At 36.0% G+C, this 22,143-nt stretch overlaps 1 protein-coding gene and 1 long non-coding RNA gene across 2 annotated transcripts; both read left to right on the forward strand.

Moving 5' to 3' along the window:
- The first annotated feature begins 154 nt into the window (after positions 1-154).
- Positions 155-1,399, forward strand: LOC122342620. Its single transcript, XR_006250619.1, has 2 exons — positions 155-464; positions 1,293-1,399. It is a non-coding gene; the product is annotated as an uncharacterized LOC122342620 (long non-coding RNA).
- Positions 1,400-2,010: 611 nt separating this feature from the next.
- Positions 2,011-22,143, forward strand: slc26a3.2 (solute carrier family 26 member 3, tandem duplicate 2). The gene is made up of 39 exons (XM_043236981.1): positions 2,011-3,779; positions 4,628-4,795; positions 5,449-5,588; positions 6,081-6,191; positions 7,027-7,187; positions 7,269-7,433; positions 8,020-8,172; positions 8,445-8,527; positions 9,824-9,971; positions 10,057-10,170; positions 10,763-10,840; positions 10,929-11,024; positions 11,166-11,272; positions 11,428-11,497; positions 11,672-11,764; positions 11,843-11,938; positions 12,108-12,335; positions 12,460-12,514; positions 12,670-12,803; positions 12,939-13,001; positions 13,138-13,185; positions 16,204-16,331; positions 16,545-16,684; positions 16,804-16,914; positions 17,127-17,287; positions 17,553-17,717; positions 17,800-18,128; positions 18,254-18,401; positions 18,505-18,618; positions 18,715-18,792; positions 18,918-19,013; positions 19,140-19,246; positions 19,346-19,415; positions 19,751-19,843; positions 19,926-20,021; positions 20,352-20,579; positions 20,679-20,733; positions 20,820-20,953; positions 21,066-22,143. Exons 2-39 carry the CDS (start codon positions 4,665-4,667, stop codon positions 21,114-21,116), a joined length of 4,578 nt encoding a protein of 1,525 aa, XP_043092916.1. The 5' UTR covers positions 2,011-3,779; positions 4,628-4,664; the 3' UTR covers positions 21,117-22,143.

Here is a 22,143-nt window from a genome sequence, read left to right on the forward strand (position 1 = left end):
AGACGATCTGATTGGTGAAAGGTTTCTAGCACAAGAGTCGTCGTTATTTTCTGTCTATTTTCCTGGAAAAAGAAAGACTGATGTTTAAAAGTAAATTTGATCAGCATTCGGGAGTGCGTGACCTCGAAGCAAACAGACATGGACCAAATGGCGCGGGTTCAGTTTTAATAAACGACGTTTAAACGTGAAGAAATTTGCTTTTTCTGTATAGACCATAGTCTAATTAAAATGAAATTTTGTACACACGTGTAGCAGGGGAATTACAAGCTCGTTTATAAACTCAACATAAAAAAAAAAGCACTTTTCTGTTGACATTCCTGCGTTGCTCTATTTGGAGGCCTTTTGTGTACTTAAAACATTTAGTAACAGTAACTGAGCACATTAAACACACAAGAGCATGTGTGCCTGATACAAACACACACACAAATCCCTGACTGCTCACTGGCTGACTCTGGATTCATAAGGTAAGTTGTGTTAAGTCTTTCCTTTTCTCTGATCTTCAGTATTAGTATCAGTGCGTAATTCAACTCAAGACTGCACAGTAAGAAACGAACAGAGGGTAACACACGATCTACGTCAGTGACACACCTTTCTTAATAAACGTACAACTAATTAAATCTCACTGCAAGACTTAGGTTAAAATGTATTAATTACTGAGGTGAGGAATGACGTCTTATCTGCAAAGATCACACAGCGATCATCTGATTATTATTATGGCTCTGGGTGTAAAGTCTATGCTGTAAAAATCCGTCTAGTGCACTGATATATAATATTTCCCCTTAGTGATGACACATAGATAATGCAATGATAACGATACAAGGACAAAAGAAATGGAACGAAAACTATATATAATATTGATGTTACATAGACAAGCAAATATTATCAAATACACATGAAAAATGTAGACTCATGTCTAATGCATTATTATATTATTCTGTACTACACACTGGCATTGAAAAGCTTGTGAAAAAAAAAAAAAAAAATTCTATAATAAATATCACACATAATATTAACTGTTTTCAACACTGATAATAATAAAAAAATATTACTAAAGATCAGAATAATTCCTCATTAGGTATAAATAAAATTTGAACAAATATTTTTGAACATTTAATTGCAAAAATATATATAAAATATAATTAAAAATAATTATTTTATTAATAAAAAATAATAAAATAAAATAATCACAATATTACTGTTTTACTGTATTTTCTATTAAATACACGCATTACAATATAAAGTTTAAAAAACAAAACTGATATTAGTTATTTTTCCTGTTTTACTGCTTGCAGCGTCAACAATCACATCCATACAGATCACCAAGCTGGAATACAACCTGAGTTATCAAGCGCATCTACTCTCTCCTATCACAGTGCTAATAAAAAGCGGCTGTACTTCAGCTCCTCTGAGTGTAGTTATCTAGTCACTGTCATCTCTCAGAGCAACAGACACATCTCAAACCGCTCGTATCAAAGGGCTGCCAGTTCTGATGTAAGCTACTGGAGCTGAAGAAAACAGAAGCATAAACTAATTTGATGATAAAAGCTGCAGGTTCAGAAGTAAGAAAAAAGCCTGGATATACTCATTCGCAAATTTGATTAAAGGGCATGATGACCAAAGGTTTACTTTCGGAGGCAACAGCTGGGGAAAAAATGCAAAAAGCTTAACACAACTAATAAGAAACAGGGTTATTTATACTCTTAATATTAATATTAAATTTATATTAATATTCCAACTATTTTGAGGCATTTAAATGTGTTTATTAATGTACAACATACTGATAAATCATACAGTCTAATTTTATTTAGAAAAAAACAGTAATATAACTATTAGTAATAATAATAATTACAGTTTTATTAATAATGACAGAAAAAGCATACTTAATTCTTTTTAGGGGCAAAAAAAAAAAATAATAATAATAATAATAATAAAAAAAAAAATATATATATATATATATATATATATATATATATATATATATATATATATATATATATATATATCACAAAAATCTAACATTTTAACAAAATTACATAATGAAAATATTAGTTTCTCTCATTCACATTGACCACAATTAATTGTAGTGTAAATTATTATGTATATTGTCTGTGATATACATAATATCACAGGAGGATAATCTGAGTGGCCAAAGACTCTCAAGGGTCATGGTTGGGGTTTCCAAAAGAACAATGATTAAACACAAAAGATGGGTCACTGAGCACAAAACCAAGGTTCTGCCATGGCCATCCCAGTTCTCTGACCTAAACTTGAGAAATCAACAAGGAGAAGGAAATCTGAAGGTTCTGGAGAGATTCTGTATAGACAAATGACCTCTTGTTAGGTGTTTCAACCCAGTCTACAAAAATAATTAGTACATATTTAACCTCAGTAACGGGTAGGCTTAGGGGCAGGTTTAGGTCATTCGTACAAATTCATATGATTCAAAAGAAGCACCATTTAGCAAAAATCATATGAATTCGAGTGAGGTCGTAGGAATTGCCGTGAGATTGGTCTGGGTGTTCTCCAGACTCTTCAGGCTTTACAGGAGAAATATCAGAGCTGGCAAAAGAAGCCTGCAAACGTTATCAAATCTCTTTTTTTTTTTAAATAAAAGATCAAAATGATTAACTAGCTCTGAACTAGCTCCAGTCTTCTTTCCAATCAGTACATTAAAATCTGACACCATTTAAAACCACGTCAGAGGAAGCGGATATCTTTTAATCTGGTTTAAATGGCCATTTTAGGCCTAATTTATACAATATAAAAAAAATGTAGGCTAAAAGTCAATTATTAAGGAATTCATCCTTAAGCGTGTTTGAATTAAATGCATTGCCTCTTGAATTTCATCACAATGTTGACACCCGGTTCAAAAATCTCTTAAAAACAAAAATAGCCTAGTGACAAAGATGAACGTGACGTTACTAATCACGCACAGGTTAGAATTTGTGAGTAAATGATAAGAACTTGTACAAGACGTCTTACAGAGAATCACATGCGGATGAACTTCAAAAGATCTTCAAAAGGGGCTTTCACGAGAAGAAAAAAAAAAAGAAAAAGAAAAAAGCTGCATCACTTCTGGCATAATTTCCTAATACGACCAAAGGAGGTCTGGTTTGGCAACAGGACGTTTGGTTGTACAAATTGTACTCATCAGGTGTACAGTACTGTATGTAACTTGGATGAAAGCATCTGCTAAATAACTGCTTACTAAAAATATTCGTATTATTGTTATTGTTTTACGAGCCGAGCTACATGAACTCATTAAGCGTCAGGAGACGGCACGTAAACAATAACAGAACAGATGCAGCACACACAGTAACTAATAAAGAGGTGTTGTACGTCACAACTGATTATGTATCAATTCGTATTATGTGTCAAACTTAAATGCCGTTTTGACCAATCAGAATCCTGGAACGGAGCTAGTATCGATAAAAAAGAGTTGTAATATCCAACAATTATTTTTTTGACACGATGAAACCTGAACTAATAGGTTTCCCACGTTATGTCCGCAATATCGAAGATTTGGCCTCATGAGGTACGAGAGGATTAAAGGAAGCAATCGATAAGCTTTTGGCTTTTGCCAAGTTTTTATCAGAAAGAACAATGGTCATGGATAAGGTGGAGATGTGGCTGGCAATGTAAAGAAGGTATCTTGATAACTGTTAATAATTACAGACATGATAAGTTATAAACACAGACATGGTCTTAAGGATCTCAGACCACGGCAACTTTTGAAGCAGGCACAGCAAATCGGAAATATTCGATACTTCACTGAACAGGTAGGATTATCATATTGCATATGTTTAAAGTGTACTTTCAAATGTCATTTATTCTCGTCATGAGCTGACTTTTCAGCAGCCATTACTCCAGTCATCATCGTCAGATGTTTTTTTTTGGAAATTACTATTACTTGGTACTCAAAAAACCGTACGAACCATAATAGATTATGGTTTCTATAATAATTTATTTATTTATTCATTATTATTTATTTATTAAGAATTTATTTAATTTTAAAAAATAATAATAATAATAATAATAATTGTGACCATGTAAATTTACTGTTTACAATTTGTTCAATGTTGCAATGTTTCCATGCTAAATTAAAATCTTAAATGATTTTTTAAAAATGGAATCGTAACATATGTATATGAATTTAATAATAATAAAAAAAACTATATATGGCAATGAAAAAAAGGAACATAACCAGTCCTGGTCAAACGATGCTGGTATTACATCTTAAAATCAATAAGACTGAATGTTATCTGGAGCTGCTGACCACATCCTACAGATCATGACAACATAACTGCTGACAAAAAGTAAGAACATTTTCAGGCACTTGGAGAAGAGCATCTTAAATCCCAATGGGTATCCCATGGGACCCTCTACTATCTCTTAGAGATATCAAGTTAAATGTGCAGATTTAACACACATTCACCATGACAGACGTGTGAGCTGACAGCGTGTAGTTGCATGATGTTTACTCATAGTGCATTTGAGAAAACACCTCCAACTTACTCAACAGTTCGAAGATTCTCAATATAAATACAAATGCAACAGATTTAGCTTGACAGCTGCCAGAGTTGTGGCAGATATTCAGGAATTAAATTTATTTGGTTACCTCACATAGATCAGAAGGGTTTTTGCCCCAGCTCTACCGGCGCAAAATGCTCCGAGCCTCAACACAGAGGTATTCAGTGACCAGACCGCTCTACTCAGAAGACACCTTTGAGGACGAACATGCAAAAGTCTATCGGAAACACAAGAGACTACTGGACCATTTCATACAGTATTTCACGTAAGCCTCATCTCTTAACATTTATTAGGGAATTCTTTTAATAATTAGAGATACAAAATTATTTTATTCCTTTTTTTGTGTTAATTAATATTTTATTATTTAAATCTAATATGAAATGTTATTTTAATCATTACTACTACTACTACTACTATATATATATATATATATATATATATATATATATATATATATATATATATATATATATATATATATATATATATATATATATATATATATATATTATAATACACTAATATGTGTGTATACTGTGATATTTATTATGTATATATAAATACAAATGTATATATTTAAGAAATAATTTATAAATGTTATGTAATGTTAAATACATGACATGTATATACACATGCAAATATTTTCTAAATATATATACACATGCAAGTGAGCATATGTGTGCGTAATAAAAATACATAGCACATGCACATATTATGCAAACCAAAACTTTCATTTATTTTGGATGCGATTAATCATTTGACGGCAACTTTATTTATACACTAAATTTCATAAAAACACACTATGACAGAAAACAGATATAGTTTTTTTTTTAGCAAATAATATTTATTTTCTGAGATAAAAACGTCTATGAACTTATTTTCTTAATAAGAAGAATTGCTTTATGTTTTGTTTGCCAGTTGCACCTCGGAACGTGCCAAAAATGCTGCCGTTTCCCTGCTGCCTATCATTGGATGGGTGAAAATCTACTCAATCAAAGAATGGCTGTTGAATGACATTGTGTCCGGTGTCAGCACAGGACTGGTTGCCGTACTACAAGGTAAGCTTGTATTAAGCTCTTACTGAAAGTTACTCAACAGGAACATTCGCAATACAAGCTCATCTGTCGAAAGAGATCTGTGATATTAGATTCAGGCTGCAAGAATGATACACTACAGCATCGATAGTTTATCTTTATGAACTGAGCTCTGTGACTGATGTGAGGATCTACGCGGTTTGTATGAGATAACTGATATGACGAAATGTGTCAAAATAAGTGAAAAGTGCATTCCTCTACAAACATGTCACCAGAAGATAGTCCAGAAACGGTTTAAGATTAAGAAGTTGGCTGAGAAATCACATGCACAGTGAAGCGCCATCACTTTCAAACTAAAATGGGAACCATTTTTGTCCACGTCTCCCACGAGTGAAACTGAAAATAAGTGTTGCTAAAGCGTACGGTAATTAAATAAGGGCATCTTCTGATAAGATGAAGATTATTAAACTACGCCACCAGGGGCTGGTTAATAATTATCCCCATTATTCCCCTCAGGACTAGCCTTCAGTTTGCTGGCATCCATCTCCACCTGGTATGGACTGTACGCTGCTTTTTTCCCGGTCATCATGTATTTTTTCCTGGGCACCTCACGACACATTTCTGTAGGTGAGTGCACTCGCGAACAGATTATTCGAATGAGGCAAAGCACATGGTGTCATTGACACATCAGGACTGTCTAGATGTTACAAAGCCCTTCTGAGTGTAACGCTATAAGGCCGTTAACGTTTATTGCGACTGAAGCAGCCTCTAATTTAGATATGGCACAGCTTTCTCAAATAAAATACCTCACGGCCATAACATGCCCGGCCAGCTTCTGCGGCTCCTTTTGTATTTCGCTGGAGAAAGATTGATTATTTGTCAAAATTATGTTTTAATACATTTACCGCCAACCCCAATCAAACACTCCTGATCCAGCTCATCAAGCTCTTCAGGATCACTAGAAACTTCAGGTATTGAGTTTGAGACCACTGTTTTAATACCCTATTAAAATAAGAGAACAACAGCACTGTGCTATTACATAAAAACACACAGCAAACACAAAAATGTGCATTCATTTTGCACGTAAATAATACGCACAAATGCATGTGTAAAATGTATTGCATATTATTATTACTACTTCAACGGATCGTCCTCATCCAGCTGTTTTCTATTTTCTAAGTGCAGCTTTCAATTGAAATCTATTATGCAATTATTATTCATTCAAATGAGGGAAAAAATAACAACAGCGCTAACAAATTATGCCTCACAGGTTCAAATAATAATATTATTATAGTAATGCGTTATATATAACGTCTAATATTTTATTTAATATTTATATATTCGTGTTTAATATTACATTTATTGAATATTTCTACACGCGGATATTTCTACATTTCTGCCCGTTTATCCCGATGCGATAGACCGAAGCTCTGCTCACCGTTAGTGTTGTTCTTCGCACCAGGCTCTTTCCCTGTGCTGAGTCTCATGGTGGGGGCCGTAGTGACCAGATTGGTGCCCGATGAGGGTACGCCCGCCAACATCACAGCTTTTGAGGGCCTGACGAAAGACGAGCAGAGAATCTTAGTGTCGGCCTCCCTCACTTTCCTAGTGGGTCTATTCCAGGTACATCAACCACCCTCTAGTTACAAAACTTAACAGTTTGTTTCAGTCACGCCGCTGCTCATCTTTGTTGTTTGTTTCCAGCTGGGTATGGGGCTACTGCAGGTGGGATTCATTGTCATGTACCTGTCAGATACTCTGATATCAGGATTCACCACCGCAGCTGCTGTTCACATCCTGGTTTCTCAGCTCAAGTTTGTACTAGGACTGACTGTGCCGGGTTTCAGCGGACCTCTGTCTATTATATATGTAGGACATACTACATTTTCTTGCTCTTTGTGACCATGATCGTTTTGAATAACTTGCCTAGGAAAATCTTGATTATTTATACACTTTGAAAAGCATAACATTTTTTAAATAAAAGCGTATTTTTGTCCATATGTAAACAAAAAAATAAGGTTGCACTTTACAACTATAAATAACTACATCTCAGCTAATTCTCGTTCATTTGCAACTACACGTCTACTATCTCTCAGTCTGGACTGTTAGGGTAGGTTTAGGGTTAGCAAAGCAAGTAGTATAAGCTGGCATATACTTGCAAAGTTGCTCAAAGTCTCATAGCATGCTGTATGGTGTTCACCCAGCAAAATAAAGTGTTAGAAGTTATTAAGCAGACGGTCTACTGACACTTTAATGACTGCTAGTTGACACGTAGTTGCAGAATTACTTCCTGTTTAATGTAGAATGTCTGTAGTGGAGTATCGAAAAAAATAAAGGGTTACCAAAAATGGCAAAACGATAGTTAAAACAATATCTAACTAGCAAACCCACATCCTGCATTAAACATAAGTAGCTAATAAGCTAAACAACAATCTGTCTTTTGGTTTCTCTGCAGACTCTTGAGAGTGTATTTACCCAGATCACCTCCACTAATATCCATGATCTGGTGACTTCGATCGTGGTGATGGTGACGGTGCTGGGCGTAAAGGAGATCAACGACAGATTTAAGTCAAAGTTGCCAGTGCCGATCCCCATAGAAGTCATTATGGTGAGTTGAGTGAACCCATTACTGTACCTAATTAACCTTTACCTTTTCTATAACCTGACATTTAGAAAGGTCATGCATCTTTATGGCATGATAAAGTTTATCAAGCGGTATTGATTTATATTTTTCAAACTATCGTGCCAAGCACTCGACGTGTTAATATTTGTTCAAGTGCATACGACTTCTTAAGCGCACAAGTCTTTGTCTCATCTTATCTTTTGTGTTCAGATCAAGTTTTAAAATGGCTTAATCGTTCAAATTACCTTTACCAACAGACCATAATAGCGTGTGGCGTTTCCTACGCATTCAACTTCAGCGAAAATCATGGAGTGGATGTGGTGGGAAAAATTCCAAACACGTAAGCAACACGATCTTCATAATATTTTAAAACAGTTATTAGTAATTTACCGAACCACTAAAATACATTTTGCATTCATATTTGGGGTGGAACATGATGAAGGGCGCCTATATAGATATATATACACTCTCCTGGGAGGCCAATTCTTTTATTTATTATTAAATAATTATTGCTGTAAACTGGAAAACATTTGGGTTTAACATCAAAAGATGAATAACAAGAGTTATTCACCTTTTGTTTGAACCCACCCATTTTTCATGTGAGCAAAAGTAGTGGAACAAATAGAATTAACATAATTAACAAGTATATAAACTTATATAAATGACTAAATATATTTAGTCATTTATATTTTTATCAAGTTAATTCAGCTGCTGCCAACACTTGTTACATCATCAATGAAGATAAATGAGGCCGTCCCAGAAGACGCCATGCAAGCCCAAGCAAAGACATTACCTCCACTGTTGAGCTTGATTGTTTGGGATCGTGAGCAGATACTTTCTTTCTCCAAACTTGATCTTTTCCGTCACTTTGGTAAAGATTAATCTTTGTCCCATCAGTCCATAAAACTGTTAGTTTTGGCAAATTCCAGTCTGGCCTTCCTATTCTTCCTGCTAATGAGCATCTTCTGGTGTAGCCTCGGTGCTTGTGATCACGAAGTTGCGAACAGCAGGTTGTTGCTGCAATTACAGTTGTTTTAAGGTCTTTCCTGACAGCTCTCACAATGATTTACTCATCAACTGCAGTTATTTTCCTTGGTCTACCTGTTCGATGTCTGTTACTTTCTTCATAAGGTAATTCAAGATGGTTGAAATGGCTATGGCCAATGTGCGTGCAATGGCTCCGATTGGTTTTTCTTCTTCTCTCAGCTTCACAATTGTTTGTTTTTCACCCATGGGCAGCTCTCTGGTTATCATGTAGGTTACACCTCTTAACAGTCTGAAACTGAGCGTAGACATTCAATTATTGTTTGAATAATCATTGTGATAGGACACACCTGGGCAACAAAATACACCTATCAGTCACATGCTCCAATATTTTTGCTCACATGAAAACATGAAACATGGGCGGGTTCAAACAAAGGGTGCTTTGTGTGTCAGATCCAAAAGCTAGCATTTAAATCTCTTGTCTGATATGTCAAATCTAATTGTTTTCAATGTTTTTACAGCAAAATTTGGCCTCACTGTCCCAATACTTTTGGATACTACATATACACTTTTATAGGGTTCTAAAACAAAAACAGCTAACTGTAGAGAACTGAAGGTGGCATAAAAAATAAACACATTTTTATCTGTCCAGGTTTGAGTCCCCAATCGCTCCGAGCCTGCAGGTTTTCCAGATGACAGCAGTGGAGGCTTTCCCAATAGCTATTGTGGGATTTGCTGTGGCATTTGCAGTAGCTAAAGTCTATTCTGTAAAGCATGACTACATTATAGATGGAAACCAAGTAAGTCCTGAATGATATCGCATTTTAAATGCAATAAACAACAGTCTGCAGAAGAACATCTTCACTGACACGTATAATCATGCAGGAACTCATTGCCTTTGGTGCAAGCAACATCTTTGGAGGAGCGTTCAAGTCTCTGGCAGCCAGCACGGCTCTCTCCAGAAGTGCAGTTCAAGAAAGCACTGGAGGAAAAACACAGGTAAACAGCTCAAACTGTTTGCAAGCTTTCCGTCCTGGCTGGAACACAAAAAATATGATTTTTCGTCTGTGGTGTATCAATTAGGGAGTTTGTTTTCCAGCAACACAAAAATACTGGCCTCTAGTGTTCCAAAAAAGTTCAGACATGTTGCAAATAATACAGTAAACAGAGCAGTGCTGTAAATGTACCTTCATATTCCTTGTCGTAAACTTAAGTTATGTCAAAATACTTGTTCTTTTCAACTGTTCATAAGGGTTGTAAAGTTTTTGGTTATTAGAAAAAAGTCCTTTAGGCTATTAGAATATTTAATAGTTTTCGATTTTAAAAATAAATATATTTTTAAGATGATGAATTTTCAGCTTCTTCAGTGTCACATGGTCTATAAAAAAACAAACACGCTGATTTGAGAAACAATCCTTATTATTAACAATTTTGAAACAGTTAATATTTTTGAAGAAACCATGATACAACAAAGATAACAAATAGAAAATTTAAAAGAGCAGCATGTATTTCAAACAGAACAGAAATGTCTTCACTTTTGATCAATTGAACGCATCCTTGCTAAATAAAAGTGTTTTAATGTACTTTTCAGATAGCTGGTTTAATCTCCGCCGTTATCGTGCTGATTGTAATCTTGGGGATAGGGTTTCTGTTGGAACCTCTACCAAAGGTAAGAATCATAATCAGTGTGTAAATGCTTTAAACACAAATGTTGGCTTGTTGTGTTTTGAGGTGAACATGGAGTTGTGTGATTGCAGTCGGTGCTGGGCGCAGTGGTGATCGTGAACCTGAAGGGGATGTTGATGCAGGTGGTTACAGTCCCTTACCTGTGGAAGAAAGACCGTCCTGACTGCGTAAGAGTATTTGACGTCTTCGTCTAAAAGCAGAGAAGGGGTTTTAGAAAAAGTGCAATCAAGCAGACCAACTCTAGAATGACATTCTTACATGGTATATCCCTGATTCCTGTTCTCGGTGCTACTGTCATTTTCCTCCAGATTGTTTGGGTGGGGACCTGTCTGGCAGCTATATTCTTGGGGCTGGACATAGGACTTGCTGTTGGTCTTGGACTGGAGCTCCTCACTGTGGTCTTCAGGGCTCAGTTGTAAGTGCTGACAGATCTGATTCATGAAAATTAAATACATTCAAATATGGGAGCTAATTTAAATATTTTTACTGCTTCTTTTAGATATTATGATTTAGGCAAAGAAATCACCATCATGTATAAATTCTGTAATTTTGTTCTTTTCTGATCTTCAGTCCACGCTGCTGTGTCTTGGCTAATATCTCAGGAACAGATATCTACAGAGATCGCAAGGACTATGTCAACGTAAGTGTGCTACAAACATTCATATATTAGGCAACATAATCAGTATGTGTTACTTATTACTTATTACTCGGTAACACGATGGACCAAGATAAGGACAAGTTTAAATAGCTGATAGCTGAAAGATACAAAAGTTTCCCTTGGCTTTATTTTCTTTTCTTTCTGAATCTCCTACAGATCTATGAGCCAGAGGGAGTGAAGATTTTCAGAATCCCATCTCCCATTTTCTTTGCAAATATCGAGTTCTTCAGAGACAAACTGAAGGATGCTGTGAGTGCAGTGCTTATAACCCTGACTTCAGACAACATTATTGGATGACGTAATAACAATCTAACGTGTTCCTGGCAGGTGGGCTTTAATCCTCTGAGAATCCTGAGGAAGAGGAATAAGGCAGTGAAGAAGATTAAGAAAATGATAAAGAAAGGGGAGCTGATCTTAACACCTGTACGTTTTAAAACACGATACCAATAAACTCAAGGACTTCCAAATAAATGTTATGTAATGCATCTGTATTGCATCCAGTGCTTTGATACCTACATCTTAGATATCTAAATGATACTTAAATCTTATCGTTTAGATTTCTATCAAAAGTTACTTTATCTTCTGGATTTAGAATGGACTACAGGCCACCTGCTCAATGCCCATTGAAGAGTCAGAAGATGAAAGCAACATGGAGGATCTGGACAAGCCCACAGATTTTTCAGATCTTCCGATCCAGGTGAACTGGAACGCAGAACTACCGGCCAACATCCGAGTCCCTCCTGTGAACATCCACAGTTTGATCCTGGACTTCTCGGCGGTCTCCTTCTTGGATATATCTGCTCTCAAGGGTCTCAAAGCGGTAGGGCAACTTGGAAGTTGTGTTCATTCTGAAAACAATGTGCACATTTAATCATTTTTGCTAATCAGTTCTAGATGAATTATATTAAAACTCTCTAATAATGCATAATCTCTTCGGTTTACAGGCTTTAAAGGAATTTATACGCATCAATGTTGATGTTTACATAGTAGGCTGTGACCGTAAGTGCTTTTTTCCCTTTCGGATTACAGGATAAAGGGTATTTGTAGTGTATTTCACAATGTTATCTACAATACCAAGGCAATTTTAATTTAGCTTTATTGTATGTAATAATAAAACTGTGCAGTAACTCTCACCTTTGACATGTCGTTTTCAGCATACATCATAGAGAAGCTGAAGAACTGTAAATTTTTTGATGATGAAATCAAGACGTCTATCTTCTTTTTGACCATCCATGATGCAATGCTCTTCATTCATGAGTCCCACCCACCGAAGACTGTGAGCGCGGAGGTGAACTGAACAGTTTTCTGCAAGCTTGATTTGTTTATTCAAAGATTAATATGACGGTTTTATAAAAAAAAAAAAAAAAAAAAAAAAAAGCATAATTATTCATGTGAATTTTGTTTTATTAATTTACGTAAACAGGTCTCATACCAACACATTAACAGCGTCAGCAAATCCAGTGGGATGAAAATCCAAGCAATGGACGTACGTAACCAAGCAAGCACCTGGGATTAAACCTGTTAAAAACATTAATATAAACTACAATTTAAAGCAATAGTTCAGCATCATCATTTCTATTCAAGAGTTCTGAGTTGGGTTCATCTGCTTTATTTTCTTGCAGGACATGAAAATGGAAGTTGAAAAAAACACCAAACCAGAGACAAGGTTCTGAAGTTAAACAACTTGAAACTTTCGCCATATAGTACTTTACAATCTGTGTATATAATAATTAACTGAACACTGATTTTGCATGTAGCACTTTGTATTCTGTGTACTGTGTTGCATGCAGAATGAATTAGCTTAACATTATGTCAATGTGTCATGTCACTAAATTATTGGATTTGTAGCGAGCAAATACTATTATCAGTTCACTATCAGTGCCTTTTGTATATTTTTTTCTTTTTTGAATTGTATTTTTGTGTGTACTATTTTTATTCTAAAATTAAAAAAAAGGTTTCTAAAATATACACCGTCTTTCCTGACTTGAGACAAAATTATTTTCAAGTATACAAATAAAGACATGTGCGGATCTAATTATTTTACAGGAGTACTTTTACAGTAATAATCATTATATATCTAATTCCTAGGTAAATGATTAACTTTCTGTACAAGACAATCAGAGTATTACATTTGAGGAAATTAAGAGAAAGTTTTTTTAAATAGCTACTAAAGATTACTTCCTCAAATATGAAAACAGTAAGGTATCTCTCTCTCTCTCTCTCTCTCCAATCAGATTATAGTTTGAAGTTTATAATTTATTAACAAAAACAGGGAGAAACACAAAAACAAAAGAATGGCAAGAACCTTGATGGGGAAAATAAAACAACACAGAACAGAGCTTGACTCAAAGAGAAAAATAGGGAATGACAACGCCTCACACAGAAGAGAAATCACAAGGAGGATTAAATAGTGAGCAAACAAGGAAGGTAACGAGGCAGACGCAGGTTGAGCAACTGAACCAATAACCAGATAACAGGAAGCATTGGGTCAGGACAATAGACAGGAGAGCACATGGCATATACAAACACAAGGCAAGCCATGTGCTCAAAAAAGGACACAGGAGACATCTGGTGGCCATCTAGTGCACATCAGCCTGAAAAACATTGCAGCTTAGTCCCAGATTTCAAGTGTTATTTATTTTCTTGTGTTTTCTAATTAGTTATTTTTACTATGTAGTTAGTGTTGGCTGCACATAAAGTCTTAATTGTTGGCGATTTTAATATCCATGCTGATCAGTCGTTTATAGACGTAGAAATCCTAAACTCCGCTGGGTTAAGACAACATGTCAGGGCCTTATTGTAATCATACTTTAAATCTCAAACTGATTCTGTCAACTCTGCACTGGCTTACTATTAAGCACTGAAAACGTTTCAAAATTGTGCCAATTAGTTACAAAGCTCTGAAGGGTATGCGTGAGTGAGCTAATATCGCATTATAGTCCTTCACGTCCACTTAAATATCCCAGTATCTGTCTATTTGACAATACATAGAATAATCAAACTTGCGGGTGGCACAAATCAACTTGCGGGTGGCATATCTTCTTCTTATTGAGCACCCAAACTCTGAAACAATCCACCAAGCAAGTTCGGTTCAAAATCTAGATTAAAGACCCACCTCTATAACCTAGTGTGCACATAACACTATCAAATTTCTCAAATTTGAAACCACTAAAATGATTGGGTCAACCGAAACAGAGGACACTACCCACTACACTTGCATCATTAAAAGAATCTATTCCGTCAGGACTGGCCCCTCGACTTTTCTGGTTTCTCCAAGGTTTGTCCATTTCTGCTATCATTGAAGTTTTGGTTCCTTGCCACAGTCGCCCATGTCTTGCTTAGTTAGAGAAACTTGACTGATTGCACCAGACATTATTGGAAGAGAGCTGAACTGGTTGATGACATCAGTGAACGATCAATTACCTTAGCTGGAAAAATGCTCTTTGTTATTGTCCTTCTATGTTATTTTCTATTTCCCTGTTTTGACACAATCAGTATTGTATAAAGAGCTATATAAATACTAGTGACTTACTGTTATGTTATATTATGGTTCTAGATTTACGAATGTGTCATTGGAATGTGGTTTCTGGACAAACACAGGAACAAGGAACAAGTTCAATTTAGTTACATTTGTATATCATTTTGCACAACGGAAATACATGTAAAAAGAATAGGCTATTTCACAATAAATGTTGTGCACTTGTTGACTTATCTCACTATCAATAGTTTATACAGAAGTGTTTAATCAGCCTCAATGAGAGTAATTATAAATTCTGGCAAGAGGATATAAAGTATAAGGAAACTTGCATCGACCTTTGGACAACAGTTTTTATAAACTGGTCATATAATTAGGTTTATTTAAATAAATACCAAAACTAATTGCACAAAAACTTACAGAATGCATAGTTGATAAAAAAAAGGATGACTAGTAATTATGATAATACCTACCGACGAATCTACCTAACATTTTTCAGGAGGCAGACAAGCTGTCAGTTTAAATCTAGATTAACTGTTAAGCGTTGGTCACTGTAAAACTGCTTTGACACAATCAGTACTGTATAAAGCTCTATATACATAAACATGACTTGACTTGACAAAAAGATGGCCTATTTTAATGCTTACAATGAGTGCATACAAAAACACACAGTGCAAAATGGAAATAAAAACTGTGAATAAGCAAAATAGCTGTTAAAAATGGTGTGAAGAGACTAACTTGCTAACCTAGAGTCCTAACAATGAGACTTGAAAGTGATTGAAAGTGTAGATTAGAGTCACACTGCTCTATAAACAAACCACAAATTTTGAGTTAACCATTCACAAGGAGTTTTGCCTGTTATGGAGCACTCCTCATAAAAACACAAAAAATTTGCACAAAACAAAACTGATTACAAAAGTACCTCTGAATCGGTGACGTTCATAGGCTAAATGAAGGAAGTTGATGTGGTAATTCATAATAAATCCACGTGGGTTCACATAGTTTTTCCTGCAGCTCCCTTCCTTCTCTAAAAAAGCATGTAAATAAGGAAGAATGACTCAAAAAAAAAATCATACTGTGATAAAATCCATCAATCATTAAAGCCCACAAAAGACACCCCATAATATCTGTGATAAGACTAATGACAACACACTCATCAAACAATCCAGACTATATAAAGCACTCAAGATGCGACAGAAACTAACTAACCAAAATGCAGCCCTTCGGCAGACACTACGTGGTGGTAAGACCTCTGTTTTCAGAGGACTCCTTCTCAGAGCAGCACAAAAAAATCAACAGGAACCACAAAACTCTGCGGCACCATCTAAAAGACTACTTCACGTAAGAATCAAGACTATTTCTATAGTACTCACTGTTAGCCTTTGCTTTCATTTATGTCTTCTGTAATGCTTTTGAAAAAGCAGGTGCTTTAAGTTGAAATATGGTACCATAAGCTCATTTAAAGTATTGATATTATTGAGATAATGTGTGAACGTGACTAAATGATGCAACAACAAGCTTGAGGAAATTGTCTTTATATTGTTCACATTGCAGTTGTGACAGAAATCGTGCAAAGAATGCAGCTCTTTCCCTTCTACCAATCATTGGATGGATGAAAAACTACAACGTCAAGGAATGGCTGCTGGGTGATATTGTTTCAGGCATCAGCACTGGGCTAGTGGCAGTCCTACAAGGTATCACGCTTAGCATAAAAAGTTTGGATAAAATCAATTATTTGAGTAAATTCTGCAATACAGAAATGCCTACTAAAAAGGAATAATGTTCAGCGCCTCATTGGATTATTTTGTATCAGGACTTGCATTTTCTTTGCTGGCCTCTTTACCACCGGGTTATGGACTGTACACTGCATTCTTCCCTGCAATAATCTACTTCTTTTTGGGAACCTCCAGACACCTGTCAGTAGGTGCGTGAGTTGCTTTCATTTACGTGACACACAATAGACATATTTTCAGTGTTCAATAAAACAAGACACACAAGCAATAAGTAAAACATAGTTATTATTAGCAATAACTAAATGTGAAAACAATTTTGTCTTTGCATGTGGATATAATATCACAAAAAGCTAATTGCTTATAAGTGATGGTTTGTGACGTTGCTTACTGCAATGTGTTTTAGGAGCCTTTCCTATTCTGAGTCTAATGGTGGGTGCTGTTGTCACCCGACTGGTGCCTGATAACGGGCCAGCAGCTAACATCACTGGATTTGAAGGACTGACCATGGAACAACAGAGAGTTCTAGTTGCTTCCTCGGTTACTTTTGTCATGGGAGCATTTCAGGTACAGAAACACAAAACAAATAAACAAACAAAACATGAAACAGGAGAACAAAAGTAAAACGACATTAATTCTAAATTATCATTATTAGTACTAGTAGTAGTACTGTTATTATTATTATTATTATATGCAATATTGATACAATAATCATAACTTTCCTTTGATTTTGGTTTGAAATATGAACAGAACTTCATTTACTTTTATAAACAGTAAATTCGATTATACAGAAAGAGATAATATAATAGACTTTTAACATCTCTGTTTTCAGCTCATAATGGGGCTGCTTCAGGTGGGCTTCATTGTCATGTATCTGTCGGAGACTCTGGTGTCAGGATTCACCACTGCGGCCGCCGTTCATATTTTAGTATCCCAGCTCAGGTTTGTGCTGGGATTGAACTTTCCTGGTATAAACGGACCGCTCGCCATTGTATATGTGCGTTCACGTTTTTCTTTAAAATTTTATTACGTGTGATTTTTTTCAGTGAATTTATCAAGCATTTGGTATTTGATTTCAGACACTGGAGAATGTTTTTGGTGAAATCGTTAACACGAACGTGGCCGACCTGGTGACATCTATTGTGATCATGGCGCTGGTGCTTATTGTGAAGGAGATCAATGACAGATTCAAAGCCAAGCTACCTGTGCCAATACCTATAGAAGTCATCATGGTAGGCGTAATTACTGAACATGACCACATTAGCACAAAATACATGACTTTAACTTTATCAAACGTCTCCGCTTCATGTAAATCTACCCAACAGACTGTTATTGCTTGTGGAGTCTCCTATGCATTCAACTTCGAAAAGCGATTTAATGTGACTGTGGTTGGGGAGATGGTAGAAGGGTAAGAATCTAAAAAATATAATCTACATCTAGCAATGCTTACAACTTATATTATATTATTATATATTGAAGCCTCAATTCTTAGATGGAAATCAGCAACTAATATATAACGTCTCTCCTTCTTAGATATGAACCGCCAATTGCTCCAAATCTGGAAGTCATCGAGGAGAGTGCAGTGGAGGCTTTTCCCATGGCCATAGTGGGATTTGCCGTGGCTTTCTCAGTAGCTAAAGTCTACTCCGTCAAACACGACTACACGATTGATGGGAATCAGGTCAGCTGAGGCTCTATTCACTACAAACGATGCAAATTGTATATCTCAGTTGGTATTTGGCAAATCCAAAAGGGCGTTTTAGACACTCACCCTTATGTAACAGGAGCTCCTTGCTTTTGGTGTGAGCAACATATTTGGGGCATCTTTCCGGTCATTTGCTGCCAGCACAGCTCTTTCTAGAACCGCCATTCAAGAGAGCACAGGAGGCAAGACGCAGGTAAAACTCACAATGTTCTTTGAGCTAAAACCATCCATTGACCGCCTGCAAGAAAACAAAGGATAAATGCTAATGTTTGATGCATATCCTCTGTAGATAGCTGGAGTTCTTTCAGCCATGATGGTACTGATTGTGACTGTAGCAGTAGGATTTCTACTTGAGCCGTTGCCCAGGGTGAGAGTTTGTAGGTCTTTATATACATAGTATGCAAACTGCATGAAGTAATGTCATTCACGTCACAGTACTGTTCACACTAGGGATGTAGGAGTCAATCTAATGACTTTTATGCTTTTTTTCAGTCCGTTCTGGGAGCTCTGGTCATTGTTAATCTGAAAGGCATGCTGATGCAGTTTCGAGAGCTACCGTTCTTATGGAAGAATGACCGAACTGATTTTGTGAGTTTCTGCTTTCTTAACACAACTATTATTTTGTGAATGATGATGGATCACCTGACCATCTAGAATCAGTTTTATAGTCCTAATTAAAAATGCAAGTTCAAGTCCATGTGTCTGTTTTTGTAGGTGACCTGGGTGGTGACCTTCTTGGCTTCTCTTTTCCTGGGGCTGGATTTGGGGTTGGCTGTGGGTCTCGGGGCAGAACTGTTTACCGTGGTCTGCAGAACTCAGTTGTGAGTCTGGATTCATGACACATACAAATTAATGCATAACGCATCCAGGATATTGCTCAGTTGAATTTGTACTGACCTTGCATGATTACATTCTTGCAGCCCACGCTGTTCACTCCTGGCCAATATTACAGGAACTGACATCTACAGGGATCGCAAAGACTACAGCTCTGTGAGTGTCGATACATTTTTTTGCTTTCTTAGCAACAGTGGTTTTCAACCCCTTATTTCCCCCTCAATAACTAGTGTTTTTGACGAAGGACATTCAAAATTAGAAGCCTGAATTTCCTGGAATTACTCTATAAATAATGTTTGAAAACTGTTGTCAAATTCACTGAGGAAATACTAGCGCAAATAATACCATTGGCAACATCTGGGGCCCTCTGAATATTTTGTTTAAGAGTGGAGTGCCTTTGAGTTAAAGTGTTGAAAGCCACTGCTCTTCTTCTTCTTCTCTTTTACAAGTACCCTAAAATCTTGTTTTGATGTGATCTTGCTCCATTTTAGATTTACGAACCTGATGGAGTTAAAATATTCAAAATTCCCTCACCCCTTTTCTTTGCTAATATTGATTTCTTCAGAGACAAACTTGTCCAAGCAGTAAGTTTCTTTTTATTTTCAAGACATGTATAGAAATATATATTCATGTCTCTGGACTAAATATATATGTATTTTTTTCTAGGTGGGTTTTAGTCCTCTAAAGGTTTTGAAGAAAAGGAACAAAGCTCTGCGAAAGATCAGAAAAATGTTGTGTAATGGGGAACTGGAAATTTCAGATGTAAGTCCTTACCATTGATATAATGTACCAACATTTAATTTTTTTTTTTTCTTTTGCTTAGATTTTTAAAAGATTAATTTGACAGTATAATGAAGGACACCATCCGACTTCCCATATTTTTTCCCCCCAAATTATTTATTTATCCATTTTATTTTTGTTGATTGGTTGCACAGGATAATGAAGAGCACTGTGCATATTGTTTGTTCACTTGTTTTATTTTTTATTAATTTTATTAATATGCTTTTACATTAATTGGTTACTATTTTCATACTTGTCTTATAGCTTTATTTATTATTTTATTTAACCTATACTTATCCTTTACTCATCTAGAGAGGCCTTAAAGTGAGACAACCATCAATTGATACTTCAGAATACAACAACAACAGCATGGAGGGCCTGGACGAGCCCATTGATTTCTCTGGCATACCAATCCAGGTGAACTGGAACACAGAACTACCTGCCAACATCTCTGTCCCTCCTGTGAACATCCACAGTTTGGTCCTTGACTTCTCTGCGGTCTCATTCCTCGATATATCTGCCCTCAAGGGTCTTAAAGCGGTAAAATAGCTCATTGAGACACAAAGCATACTGTATTTTTCCAATGGATCTTGTTTCCTTGAGGTCTAGCCTAATCATACTTTTGTTTTTTTCTTATAGACTCTGAAAGAGTTTATACGAATTGAGGTCGACGTCTACATAGTTTCGTGTGATGGTGAAGCAATCTCCTACAGATTTTCCTTATTACCAACCATTTTCTTTCAAAACCGCTTCATTTAAACATTTTTGGTCTCGTTACAGTGTACATTATGGAGAAACTCCATCGATGTTCATTTTTTGACGACGAGATTAAGACGTCCATCTTTTACCCCTCACTACATGATGCCATGTTGCACATTCTGGAGATGCATCCAGACCACGGGGACCTAGAAAAGGTATTCGCTTTAATTTAATCTAGTGTGATTACATTTCATATTTGACCATCAACGATCAAAGTTCGAAGTAACCCACACTGATCTATGCCTATCTGTGTTGTGGTGTTTGCAGGATATAAACATAACCTACGAAGTCATTCAGAGAGACAGTATAACTGTGTGAGGAACAGAAGACTGGGAGCTAAAAACCCCTGCTGAAATACTCATTAAATCATGTAGGAAAGGTTGTGGTAAAAGGTTTATGAGTGCAGCCAAACAATGTGGGCAGATATGGATTTCAACACAGTCACAACACATTATGTAGGCTTATATTTCAGTCTGGCCGGTGGATGTCTTGAGAAAAACGCACTTTTTCTAGTTTACAGCAACTTGAATTCATTGTTACCATATTTCCAGGCGATTGGCCTACCAGTAAAATAATTGAGATTTGTGATTTAGTGGACATACTATCACAAGGGGCGAGCAGAAGCATTAAAAACGTAACTGACTAGGATCATTTAGCTCGGAACAAGACATCACTAATGAATGAAAACACTTCCTACCTTACAAACGAGGTCCTACTTTATCCTTCCGCTGAGACTGTCGTCCAGTGGCGCACGTGTTCCTGCTCAGAGAGCAAAGTCTACCTGTGCAGGTGACCTCTAGTTCTTTACTCCACTGCAGTCCTCTAAGTATTTCCACCTTGATGTGCGGGGACCGGGAAAGTAGTCTAAAAAAAGCGGAAACTTTAACGTGTTATTTCGTTTTAAAAGAGCAAAAAACGTTATTCAGAGCTGCGGATGGATTCCTGAAGTCAGCATTTCGCCAACCAATCAAAATCTCGACGGTCGTGACGCGGCACTATAATAGACAAAGTATGCTAGTTTCAATTTAATTAATCAATTATTTTTTTCGGATTAATCAAATGTCTGCTCGTTTCCTGAGGCGGTCACACCACCCCAACCAAGAAGTATGCTACAGTGTCTATGTTACTTATTAGATTTGTATATTTATTTAAGATGGATTAGTTTTTTGTAGTTGAATAATCAGTTTCCTCACTTTGTGGAAGACCTACTTGTCAATATTAGACTTATGTATGTATTCATGTATGCCATTTACTGTATATTAAAACAATCCAAACATGTTAATATTGGTGATTTTGCAATGAATGCATATGTAAAACAAATTTAACTGAATAAAACTAAAAATGA

This window comes from Puntigrus tetrazona, chromosome 4 (genome assembly GCF_018831695.1).
Source record: "Puntigrus tetrazona isolate hp1 chromosome 4, ASM1883169v1, whole genome shotgun sequence".
NCBI classification, from domain to species: Eukaryota; Metazoa; Chordata; class Actinopteri; order Cypriniformes; family Cyprinidae; genus Puntigrus; species Puntigrus tetrazona.